This window comes from Miscanthus floridulus, chromosome 2 (genome assembly GCF_019320115.1).
Source record: "Miscanthus floridulus cultivar M001 chromosome 2, ASM1932011v1, whole genome shotgun sequence".
Classification (NCBI taxonomy): Eukaryota; Viridiplantae; Streptophyta; class Magnoliopsida; order Poales; family Poaceae; genus Miscanthus; species Miscanthus floridulus.
This window is the reverse complement of record NC_089581.1, coordinates 164,474,125-164,487,498: the sequence shown is the minus strand read 5'-3', so window position 1 is coordinate 164,487,498 and position 13,374 is coordinate 164,474,125. Positions and strand designations below refer to the sequence as shown.

At 45.7% G+C, this 13,374-nt stretch overlaps 1 protein-coding gene across 1 annotated transcript; it reads left to right on the top strand.

Annotated features, from left to right (window-relative positions):
• Positions 1-1,202: 1,202 nt before the first annotated feature.
• LOC136540453 (heptahelical transmembrane protein 4-like) lies at positions 1,203-2,732 on the top strand. Its single transcript, XM_066532462.1, has 2 exons — positions 1,203-1,599; positions 1,677-2,732. Exons 1-2 carry the CDS (start codon positions 1,256-1,258, stop codon positions 2,542-2,544), a joined length of 1,212 nt encoding a protein of 403 aa, XP_066388559.1. The 5' UTR covers positions 1,203-1,255; the 3' UTR covers positions 2,545-2,732.
• The last annotated feature ends 10,642 nt before the right edge of the window (positions 2,733-13,374 follow it).

The window sequence follows — 13,374 nt, the reverse complement described above, 5'->3', positions numbered from 1 at the left end:
AGGGCAACGAGTTACCACCAGATGAGAGCCCGCGCCTTTTTGACAAAAAATTCTCGTCCAATTGCCGCCGCTCGCTTCGCCGACGCCGAGTAGTATCATCGTCAGCGCAACGGGGGCATGCCTATGCCTAATCGTCGGCGTCGCCACTGCTTATGAAACAATGCAGAACGTCGACGCGAAATATGGCGCTCGAGCCAAGATCCAACCGATGCGCATCGACAACAACGACTGACACCTCCTCCTTTGCTATAGGGCGTATCGACCTGTCAACCGGCAACGGAGAAACACAGGGCCGGGCGGGCCTTTCTCCAAGAAGCAGGGAGCCATCAGCCATGTCGTCTGAGACCTAGCTAGAGCCGCTAGCGGGCTCCACCTCATGCACGCACCACCCTGCCGGGGCGGCGCGGCCGGCGATACTACTTTTGACAAGGTCGCGAAAGGTATCCGGAAAGGTGTATGGTATGGGTACTTCAATAGTTCTATTCAATCATTCGGTTGATCGACGATTTTTACCACTTGCGCCCATTTTCGTGTTTCACTATGTTGACTAGGCTCGCAGCTCGCGATCTCTGGCGTGCCGCCGGACCGCTGGCCGGCCGGCCATTGTTGCTGCTTTCAAATGTCAAGTGTTGGATCGGAGCTGTTGAGTCTTGACTTGAACAATCAAACGCAGCCGCGCCGTTTCGCTGACGAGGCTCTGCTTCGGCGTCCGCATGCAGCTGCCCTGGTTGGCTTCACGTGCCTTTGCTAGCTGAATCTCGTTAGGTTGTGCCCTGGTGATTCCTACTTAACAAATTATTAAGCCGCCAAAGGTGAACTCTGGTCGTGCTCGCCGTACCGTACCTCGCAAGTTCCTCCACGCGTCCCTGGGCGTGACTCTGGCTACGAAGCCGTTCTCATTTCCCACGAGCGGGAAAATGGACAGCAGCAACTGAAAATCGAAGGAAGATCCAGCACTGACTAGTAGCATTATACAGCGATCGAAAGAGGCGAACATCCACGTCACCACAGGACTGGTGCTAGGCTACTACTAGCCACCATGACATTGACATCATCCGGCTCGATCGTCTGGCGGTCCGCTAAAACCAGCGCCAAAAACTGGACCGTGGCCACGCATAGAATTTCTCCCATTTTCCGACATGCCGTCCCACTAATCGGACCGGCTCACCATCACAAAATTCCCGCAATATTCATATATTCATACACAAACGCCTGTGTGTGGTGGCCTATTTAAACCCAGGAAGCCAGCGCAAGCATGCAAAACACACCTCCTCCATTCTCCAACAAGCAAGTGGCACAGGACAACCGTCAACTCTCGAGAATGGCTTCCACGGTGACGCTGGAGAAGACGACCACCATCCAGAGTGATGACGCAGGTGTTGTTGGATCGCCCAAGACCTTGCGGTCTCCTCTCCTGATGAAGAAGGAGGCCAAGGGAAGGTGCTGCGGGCACAGGTGCGAGCTCGTCAGCTACGACAAGCTGCCGGAGTTCCTCAAGCACAACGAGTTCATCGTCGACCACTACCGCAGCGAGTGGCCCATCAAGGAGGCGCTCCTCAGTGCCTTCTCCGTCCACAACGAGACCATCAACGTCTGGACGTAAGTGTTGCATCAGTGTTAGTTGCCTCGCTCGTACTGGCCGGCGGTGCTTAATTAATTCATGGCATCTCCTGCAGGCATTTGATCGGCTTCTTCGTCTTCCTCGCGCTCACCGTGTGCGCCGCCACGATGGGCCCGACGGAGTACGAGTCGTCGCCTCACTTGGCAACGTCGTTCACGGGCCTGGCCAACATCAGCGGCAACGCAATGGTGCTGAGGAGCTACAGCGCGGACGGAGCGTTCTTGGCAATGACAATGAAGGCGTTCCGCAACGTGTCCGTCGTCGAAACCGAGGCCGCCGCCGCCGCCGTTCTGTCAGCGGGGGGTGCGGCGGGGCACGGCCGGGTCCCGCGGTGGCCGTTCTACGCGTACCTCTGCGGCGCCATGTTCTGCCTGCTGATGAGCAGCGCGTGCCACCTGCTGGCGTGCCACTCGGAGCACGCCAGCTACGTGTTCCTCCGGCTGGACTACGCGGGCATCACGGGGCTCATCGTCACCTCCTTCTACCCGCTCGTCTACTACACCTTCCTGTGCGACCCCTTCTACCAGGCGCTCTACCTCGGCTTCATCACCGTCTCCGGCGCCGCCGCCGTGGCCGTCTCCCTCCTCCCCGTCTTCGAGAGGCCCGAGCTGCGGTGGGCGCGGGCGGGGCTGTTCGCGTGCATGGGCATGTCGGGCCTCGTGCCCATCCTGCACAAGATGCTCGTCTTCGGGGACCGCCCGGAGGCCGTGCTCACCACGGGGTACGAGATGGCCATGGGCGCCTTCTACCTGGCCGGCGTCGTGGTGTACGCCACCAGGGTCCCCGAGCGCTGGATGCCCGGGTGGTTCGACCTAGCGGGACACAGCCACCAGCTCTTCCACGTGCTCGTCATCGCCGGAGCCTACGCGCACTACCTCGCCGGACTGGTCTACCTCGGCTGGAGGGACATGGAAGGGTGCTGATGACGGTCTGAGTCCTGACGGCGACGCACGAAGCTGTAGAAAATTGACCGGCTTTATTACTTTCCGTTGACTCTCTCTCTCTTTTGGTTCAATGGTATTTCTTGTTTTATCTTTTTTTTTGGCACAAGTGAACATACATGTAACAGTTCAAAGAGGTCTGTAATGAACAGATCAATTGAAGTCGAATAAACGGGAAATTACATAAATAATTATTACGGTATTACTCCCTCCGTCCCAAAAAAACATGTGAATCTCATTTTTCAAGACTAGTTTAGCACAAGTGTGAAATTACGCTTTTACCCTTCTATCTAGAGTATTCTTTGAAAGTTTAGGACAGTGGTGAAACAATATCAACCACGCAACAACATTAAAATATCTAGAGTATTCTGACGTGTGTGCTTTTATTCGGTGGGGCCCACTTAAAAAGATGACCACAACTTAGAATTACATGGTTTTTTTAGACATGATTTGAACGCAAGAACTACATGTTTTTTTTTAGACGGAGGGAGTATATTGGCTGCCGTGTATATCTTCACACGTGGTTTACATGATTATCTGCTACTAGTGTGCCAAGAATAAAATGGATGGACCTCCTCTAACTTGAACTGGTGTGACTAGTAGTTGGATCTGATGGAACCCACCTGTCAGTTTTTTTAGCAAGAACAACGGGGGACGAATCCACTCCTGTACGGCTATATGTACTACTGTGCATATACAGCGATCTTTTTTCTTTTTTTTTTGTTGAAAATGCATAGACAGCGATCTTGCGCATCATATCTCGAGCGGCTTGGAGCGTTGGACAATTGAGCGTGGGGTTATTGCACGCACACGTACGCACCCTAAAAATTGAGCGTGCGTACAGAAGACAAAAAAGGGCGTACTTTTTTGGCTGGCGGACTAATCTATGCCTCGGAAGCTCGGAAAAAGTCAAGCTTGAGCGCCTCGCGACGAGGGGGGCGTGGCGTCGTGTCGCGCGGGCTGGGCCGCCCGGCGATCGCGAAGGGGCTCGATTGGCCGCTCGACTTCGACCACTCCAGCGGGGGCAGCCGGGCAGGGTCCGCGCCGTCGGCAAACTTTGAGTCAATTTTGAGGCACGCGAGAATTCGAAAATGGGGAGGTAGGTACGTGCCCGGCCGTAGCAGCAGTTTCGTCGAACTCCGTTGATGGAAACGGAAGAGCTAGAGCTAGATGTACGTAGGCATGGTAGCTGCAGTTTCGTGGGTGATGTTTGTTTCCACTGGCCGTTTTACTGTGTGTGCGGCAGCGAGTTTACAAAGTGCAAGTGTGCCGATCGGCACTGCTGACCCGAACTTGGGAACACGTTCAGCTTAGCAGACTGTAAATTGTACTCCGTAGTGTAGTATTTTTGAAAGAAAAAACTTCCATCAATACAGTTTTTTTTTACAACAATTCCATCAATACAGTACTTAGACGCAAGATACACCATACGTGTAGGGTCAATACAGGTATCTGAGTTTCATACCAAAAAAAACTGGTAACTGCAAGCATATCACAAGAATATTTTGCAGCTTTTGTCCCTTTTGAAAAAAATATTTTGTAGCTTTATTTATGTGCAGTCTGCATCTGTAGGCGAAGAGAACATTTACCAACAGCGCGCTCCACGTCTATATATCAATCAGGCTGGGCCAACCAGCGCCCACGGCCTTTCCCGGCCATCCTCACCCGTGGCCATTCGCAGCCACGCAGCGCGAGCGCCAGTACTCAGTAGAGCTGCAAGCCAGCACCAAATATAGAAAAAAGCCCCTCTCTTCATTTTTACGGTCCTTGGATTTACCGTCCTCATTTATAAAACCGTTTCTTTACCTCTTCAACTTTTAAAACAATTTATTTTTACACCCTAGACAGTTTTGATGATGGTTTTACTAACGTGACACCACTTTATTTAACGTGCACCCTAGACAGTTTTGAAGAAAGCCATAAATGCTAGGCAAAGATCTTTATTAACGTGGTCTCTTAACACTTTAAAGCTGCTCTATATTTGTAGGTCGAACTTGGGTAGTGATTTGGACTTATTTATACTGTTAATACTATACGTTTGTCGTAAACCCTATAGGATCTTGCTTAACTGTGGCCTTAATACAAACTGCACCCTGAACCGTGGTATTTGTTTCTCAAACCTTCTTTCCTACGTACACTCGGTAATAATAATCAGAAACAAAACCGACCGAGCGCACACGCGTGGACCGTGCTGACTCTGTGCATGACCGACCTGGCCCGTAACCGACTGAACCTGAATGTCGGTGTGGACCGCAATGTAGGCCCGGGAATTTACCAGATTGGTGGACCTGTTCGTTCCATAGGAGAGCAAAAAATAAGCCCAGTAGCCCACCCGAACACAGAAGCCGCTAATAGCTCAACCAGCTTCTCTCCCAAAAACTTCTACTAGTAGCCTGTAGTTTAACGCCACTGAAATTGAAGCACCAAAGCTTTCGGCACAATAAGTACAGCACTGCACGGCACTCTTCGTCCAATCATTGGCCAGTGCGTTTCTTGGTTGATCCACGCTTTTCATCCCAGTAGTTGGCAGTGGTTGCATTGTGTTATTATCCTCTCCTGTCCTGTTGCCACCGCAGGCTCCCCCGAGCTGAAGCAAGTGAAGCGAGCAGCAAAGCGACAGGCTCGCCACACGTCGCGGAAAACCCCAAAGCCTCCCGCGAGAAAAGCCGGCATAACGAGACCCGGGGGAAGAGAACAAAGCGCATACGTCCGCCATAAAACGCAGAGGATTGTGCGGTTGCGGACCGGCACCAGAAGAAGGCCTGGCCCAGCTGTTGCAATCGCAACAACAACACACGCACACACGATTGGTTGGTTGTTGCTTAGGCTCGCAATCTCTTCTTTATCCCGGCCGCGGGCGCGTTGTCCCCTGCGCGGCGTCATTGTACACTTCCGGGAGAAGAAACTACTTACCTTTTCCCCTGCCGTGACCTCAGGCGGCCATGGCGTTTTGCTGCAACGGTCAGTGGCAGGGTTATACAAGCAAAGCCCAGTGGTGAGAGTGAGACCATGCGGGGGACTTGGGGTTGCTTTGCTTGGGCCCTAATCTTCGCCTGCAACGGGACAAGCGCGGCATCCCCGGTGACACGGCCATCTCAACCACGGGTTTCTGTGGTCTGTGACCGAGACGGACGCCGGCCGGCGAACGTTCATCAGCTCGTTCAGAGACTCCCCCGGAATGTGCTACCAGCTGGTAACTACTCTGCAGGCCGGCTTCAGCTGACGACCTGTGGCATCCCTTGTACGAACCCGACCGAACCGCCTCGTCGAGACCATAAATGACGAAAGCAATCAGGCAACCACCGCTGGGAAACGTGCGCCGGGGAGGAGGAGGAGGAGATAGGATCGCCGGGGTTGGTCGCTTGCTGCATGCTCCGGATAGTGTAGTGTTGGGTGCGCGAACTGTCCCACGGTTGCACCGGTCACTGACCAAGGAGCCTGATGCGCGCCTCACAGCCACAGATTCGCAGGGATGCATCAGGTGGCCTGTGCACAAGTCACAAGGATGAAGGATGCAACGTCGCTTGCTTGCTGGCTACATTGGCTGGGCCGGAATACTATCTAACGCACAGGTGCGACTCAACTAGTTCACTATTGAACGAACAACTAGTTTATAACTAGTGGACTATTAGTCCACCTGTTTGGATGCTTAGGAAATAAAAATTAGCCAACTAGTTGTTAGTTCTATGATCTAAACAGGGTCTTGTAACCCAATCCATAATCTTGGACATTTGAATCATCTTCGGATTATTTTATGCGATAACTATAATCTAGTTGGGATCCAAACACTCCTATGTGAGTTGGGTTTTGCTATGGTACCCCAAATGAATGTAAGTCGTTCATTTATTTCGATTAAGGAAAGTTTAAATATGAAAAAAAATCTGTTTCTTAGATTTGGTTGATACATGCGTGATCTATTGATATAGTAAATCCTTTTGATTTTGTAACTTTGGACTTGATATATTTTGACTATCATGTAAGTTTGTATGTGACCTGATACACTTGATTTTACATGTGACGTGATTAGCGTGTGTACGTAGTTAGCGTGTCAGGTGAGCGGCTAATTATTTGAGTGGATAACAACGTATGCATGTTACATACTATATTGTCAGGTGAGCAGCTAACTATTGGAGTACTCACTCTCTCCTGTAATCCTGTAATATAGTGCATTCTAAGAGTTTTAATTAAGATAAATTAAGAGAGAACATAAAAGATGCATGTACCCTCATTTTATTTCCTAATCAGACGCTTTTGTCAACGTGATTAATGATGATTGGTTGATAAATAAAAAATATTTAATGCAAAACTAATTTTTATCCTATGAAATGCATTATATTTGAGGACAGATTTTGATACTATAATTCACTATATTATAGGACGGAGGATTAAGTTTTGGAAACCTCCACGGAAAAGGAAGGCAGCTTCTGTCTCGGTGACGAGGTCGCTGTGATTAGGGAGATGCGGCAGGTTTTTCTTTTCTTTTCCTATATGTTCATTAAGTAATTAATTCAAAATTTTAAAAATTCAAGGGCTGCTCTTTTTCGAAATATAAATTGAGAGCACGTGAAACTAATCTCTTTCTTTTTTTACTCGTTAGCTAGACTTCAAGCTGCTCTGACTCCTCCACATCTAGAATTCAGGTCATGATTCATAGAAGCTCTTTTCCTGTTCCCGTCTCAAATCAAGTAAAACCGTTTTTTCAGCTTCACCGACTTTAGTTTCTTGTGACATTTTAGCAAGGAGCTAAAAATGTTCGGAACCTGAAACAGAGCTAACGTTTCACTGGCCCCGACTTTTTTTAACTTCTCCATCCGTCCATGAAAGAATGCAATTCTATGCTTCTCAGACTAGATTAGTGATGAAGTGAAATTATCTTCGTACCCTCGCTTTACAATGAAGAGGGCCGAGCATGCTCGACAACAAGTCTAAATTGGATATGGCGCTACCTTATCTACTTATGGATAAGGCATAGCAAGATGTACTTAGAAACTAACTCTATCCAACTAACTAGATTTCCTTATTACAAACTAGAAAACCAAAATATAAACCTATAAGAACTCTACATGTAACTCTACCCCTCAGACTATATAAGAGGGGTAGGGAGCTCCTGACCGATCATCCTTGATAGATCAAGATCATCTGTCGCACCTAATATTGCAAAGAAAACAAAGCACTTGTGGTATGTGTGCTCCGAATGTCCACAAGACACACGTAGCTACAAAATGGGGAATATCAATACTGGTGTCATGGATCGCAACTGTCCTCAACCAGTGTGCATGTTGTCTACTTAAATTCAGAGATATCGCTGGATAACACGCTATTTACCTATGGTGGAACATCTGATAATGCACACTCGTTACCTGATTGGCTGCGACAACGGGATCATCCGCGGCGACGGCCTTCGCCATGAGTCGACGCTTGCAGCGCCTCTGCAACATTGCGACAAACTTGAGCGCGAGGTAGAGCAAGGACACCACCCCCAACTCCATCCAACGGAGGGAGGCGGAGAAAGTTAAATATGCCTCTAAGGGGGCATATGCTCACATCCCAAATGCGCATTGGGGATGTGAGCATATGCCCTTGAGGGCAAAAAAAATGTGTCCAAGGAAGGCGAGCAACGGCGGGCTGAGTTTGCCGCTCTTTTCAGCATTGCGCGGTGTAGGACGAATTTCAAATGTCAGAATGAGGGAGTAGAAGACAATTATTTGTATAACTTAGCTGATATAGTGTGATTTATAATCAAACATGACTCTATTATTGACCTTGCTCTGAGAAGGTGGTGCAGCGAGAAGATGGGTCCAGAGACTTGTAGCTAAAAGGACCCATTGTCTAGCTATCCTATGTGGCTACAAGTCTAAATTGCATATTTTGTTGGACTAAAGTGAATGGGATACCGGACAGTGGGAGTACTACTGTTAGTACTGTATAAAGCTCGGGATAAGCCCTCCAAACAAGATCTTATAATTAAAGATAGGGAAAGCTGCAAATGACTGTTTGAATTGTCACAGGACGTTGGCCTCTGTCCCTCTCACGTCTGCTAATTTTTCCAAGCTGTTGCCAATCAACTGAACTGCAGGTTGCATGCATCATTGCATGGCATAGCTAACCTCGTCACTGTTTCACTGTTTCCACGCCTAACACAAACAGTGTCCCAGTGTTGATCTTGGTAACAAGCTCTGGAACAAAAAAGTTTAGTTTGTACCAGCCACACGAAAAAGCGACACGAGTAATACTAAAATTCGTGCTGCTCCTACAACGCTACAGGTTTTGGAAAATGAACATTTATGGTTTGTGGAATGTAACCGAATCCCGTAGAAGTATTTCAACATAGATGTGGTTTCTATAATAGGATTTGGCTCCATTATATGGATTTATTATTACTAGCAAAATTGTTCGTGCGTTGCAACGGAGTCTAATATGTATATGAACCGAACATTGCATCATTGCTAGATGCGAGTTGTTAGAGGGGGTCACAAGTCTGGGTCAAATATGAGATACGGAGGACGTAACCCGATACGTATTGGAATGAGACCCTGTATTCTATCATCGCTAGAAGCTATTTTAACTTGTGTGATTCATATCCCGGTAGTTAGGGGTGTAGGAAGAAACAAGATAAATTTTTGGGTGTTTTTTTTATATTGTTAAGGTATAGAAGTATCAGTATATAGATATAGATTAGCTTGGATGACAAAACTATTTTAGATTAATTATAGTTGTACCATCTGCTGATCTAGATTGATTAGTGACAAAAATATCTATTTACTAGGAAATGATAAAGAGATCAAAGACACATGATACTATCATTATTATTTATTTTTTCTGTTTACATAAGAATAACAGGAGACAAAAAAAAAAGGAAGAAAAATGGTCAAGATACTAAACGTGAGGAAAGCGGAAATGAAAAAAAATGAAAAAAAAACAATCCAGCAAAGGACACGGACAAGAACGCTTTATTGGCCAACAGGCAACAACTCGCAACGGATTGGCCAACAGACTTTACAGTGTTCTTTTATTTTGCACCGTGTTCGCTTTGGACGACACACAAGCAACAAACCAGAAACTTTGGCTCCTTAATATCAATTAGTTAGTGTGTCCGTACGTTGCTACGGGATAGCTAATATTTTATAATAAAAACATACGGATCGCACGATAAGATAATAATATTGTAAAAATTAAATATCAATGTTAAAGTTACAGTTAATCCAAAAAATAAAGTTTGTGAAATTAACAGTCATGGAGAGCGCGGCGTCACAGGCTTACAAACTCTACTTTAGAGACTATGAAGTGCCATGGTTAGGGTAATTGGCCCCAATGATCTCATCCTTTTCTCAATCCTGCTTCATGATTGCAATTAAGATATATGAAACATGGATGTCATTAATTCAGAACTGAAATGATATATAGCTATATAAAATTGTATTGTCTTTGTTCTACTTTGTTTTTAAAAAAAGTATTATATACTGTCAGTTTAGTTTTCTAAGCACTAATAATGAAATCATTTAGATTTGTTCTGTTAAATTCAATAACCAAACAAAAATAGCGATAATTATTTAGTTGATTTAATCAAACTCTAATTATGATGTATTTTTATATAGCAGGTACCCCGCGCGTTGCCGCGGGTTAACAGCCAGTTAAATTAGTGCCAAGAATGTCTCCTTACATGCTTATATTATTCAATTTCAGTGTGGAGAACATGTGGGTAAATGAAAAGAATATCAATAACCTTACAAAAGAAACTAATCGTTATATTATTGTCGAAGATCTAGGACACACTACATTAATCATGTCTGTGGAGCATGGCGGGCATCCAGCAGCTATGGTGACGATCGGACAGACCTAGTACCGTGAACTGTTAGCCGCGCCTCACCAGCTGAGTCATGTAAATAGAGGAGACATCAGGTGTGGGATAACTTCAGAAAGTATTATTCATGCCCACAAAATCGTGCTGAGTTCATAATGGCGAACGCTGCATATTAATACAGGTACCATAGGAAAATATAATTTATAGAAGCATAGGAAAAGAGATGTTAGATGTAGCAAATGAATGAAACAGTAGCATAATTATGTGTATGATGCAATTTAACTGCTCAGGTGGAGCCGCTGCTAACGCAGAGACAACATATTTTTTTTTGCAATATAATCTTGCAATGATCATGTATAAGGAGTATAGCACAACTTCGGCAACTGAACACGAAAGCTATCATATTATAATTGTTTAGGAATTTAGGATACAGTATAGTCATTATGTCCATGATGTAATAACTGTGATGCAGTTAAGGGAACCTTTGCTATGGGTAACACAAAAAAATTGGTAATGTATCACACAATGATTATGAGAAGGATGTAGTGCTTGTTAGGGACTTCATGGCACATGATAAAAATCGAGATATGCAGCTAAATAGGGAGTTGAATATGGCAGTGGAAGAGGTACACAGAATGTTCCAATTTCCTATAGCAACAGGCTACGTAACCATACATACAGGAAACCAAAGAGGTCATTGTAGTTTTTTAAGGCAACAAAATGGTCTAATTTTCTATGGCAATAGAAAAATAATAATGATGTGGCGGCTGAAATCTTGATTAGCAAACCATCCAACCATGAAATTAACGATGCTCATATTATTACCTTCTGCAGCCAGACTTGAAACTGAAATATGATTGATCCGTTTTTTTCAGCAGGCATGCTCTGATCCTGCACCTGATAAAATACTGTGATTCTTAAGATTAGCTATTTGGAAAATTAATAATTGTAGTGCCTCAACCTCATGTCGATGAGATTACTTAGACACTTAACTTACTGATATCTGGTCGGGATGTACACTGACCATGTGGTTGGATCATGGAAGCAGAAACATGGATGCATCCATCAGATTCTTTGTTGTGGTTAAAAACCCTCAAATATTTAAGTCGCTTCCAAACTTCTAAACTGAATATATATCATCCACGGGAGGATGATGTATATGCGGAGCCAAACCGTCGTAAGGTACAGCTGGTGGTACCTGGCCAACCAATGTATAGTCCTATCAGGCTATACCATGTCACAAAAACATACAGTGAGCCTCATAGCAGAGGTTAAAAAAGGATTGCCAACAAAATAACATTCATGAGAGAGCACATCGGAAAAAATATTCTTTCTATTATTTCGTGACTGCTTTCAAAGAATGGGTTCTAGACTTGTATAGCATTTTAGCAAGGCAGCAAGAATTGCATGAACAGTATGAACATTTAGGCTAACTGAAAACCAAAGAATGACAATCTGTAAGAAGTATCCTAACTCTTCCAACACACCATGATCATAGATTCATTATTTTTGTGGAGATTGCCTGGAAAAAAGGTTTCACCTGTTATCTTAAGATGGTATCAATGGTAACTGCACAAATGATGATGATGGGAACTGTTAATAAGAAATCATAAAACTGAAACAATATTAGCAAAAAAAAGAGACCTATTTAGGTTCAGCTCGCTGAACCAACAATTGTGAGCAGCGTCCATGTGATAGTCCTCAATATATGTAGATTGCACCCTAGAAAATAATAACAAATGCAAGCAGTGTGTATCATGTCAAATCAAATTCGTGTACTCTGTTGCAACCTGATGGAAAGAAAATAAGCACAAAACCATGAATGTGTTCCAAAGCAAGGCAAAGAATTGCATAGTGTGTAAACCTTGAAATGACATATTTAAATAATTAAGGATGCAATCTGTGTACTAAAAGTATGCAGTAGGAATGTTTGGAGGCAAGATGATTGTTTGCAGAGGTTGGGGATTGACCTAAACATCAGAAAAATTGAAAGGAAGCTGCAAACTAATGGTATTATCATGCTGAAAAAATTCAGATGTTAAAATTATTGCATGAAAAATTGAATTAGCTTTTGAGCAATTGTACTTTCTCGGCATCATCAATGGGTGATGCCATCTATTGGTTTCATCAATCAATTTATCACCGAAAGGAGATGACCTATGTGCATACTGTGTATATTTTAGATGGCAGTTCATAGTGGTCAAACAAAAAAAATATTTTATGACTGATCTTGGCAGTTGTTCGGAGGACCTGTATTCTTTGTCCTATCTTGAAATGAAATTAATTGGTAGATGTAGAGGATAAGGCTCAACTGACAGAAGTAACTACTACTAGCCTGCTGGTCTAACAGTGGATGCCATCTCTAATGAAAATGAAGATCTTTTGAATATGAAGATCTGTAAATTCGCACAAAAAAATCAAAGCTTAGGCATAGATCGGAATACAAATAGCCAAATAGCATAGGTTAGGGTTTGGGCGCTCTGGTTTCTCTCAACAGTAAGGGAATACAAGGGGTGGGCATACCTGGTGGAGCACCCATCGAGAGGACTTGGGCACCCGGCTTACGGTGGCGCGCTGCTCGCCGAGCAGCCGTTGTTACCGTGGGGATGCGGATAAGCAGGGCGCGGGTGCAGAGAGATGTCCCAACCTATGCCTGCTGTAGCTGGTCGCACATGTGGCGGTGGTGGCGGCGGCGGTGACGCGGACGGGGACAGCAGGGGAGAAGCGAATGGGGTAAGCGATGGGTTTCTGCGGAGGCCAATGCAGCGACGGCGGCAATGGTGGCGGTGTAGACGGGGCCGCACAGGCGGAGACAGCAGGGAGGAGCAGACGGGGGAGGGTGCGAGAGACCTAGATATAGGACGCGTAGTATCGCAAGTTGGAGGGGCGAACCAATGGTGCGTGCTGGCGGCGGCGCAGATCGGAAAAAAATGACGCCTCCAGGAGGGATCGAACCGTGGAGGGAGCTGCGGGAGCACGGGCTGGCGGCGGGGGGGGGGGGTGAGGATGGA

Bases quoted from the DNA above. Each gene is read 5' to 3' on its own strand.
- LOC136540453 (XM_066532462.1), top strand. From the start codon at position 1,256: ATGCAAAACACACCTCCTCCATTCTCCAACAAGCAAGTGGCACAGGAC. The intron at 1,600-1,676 runs GTAAGTGTTGCA...CATCTCCTGCAG, and splicing joins GAGACCATCAACGTCTGGAC to GCATTTGATCGGCTTCTTCG.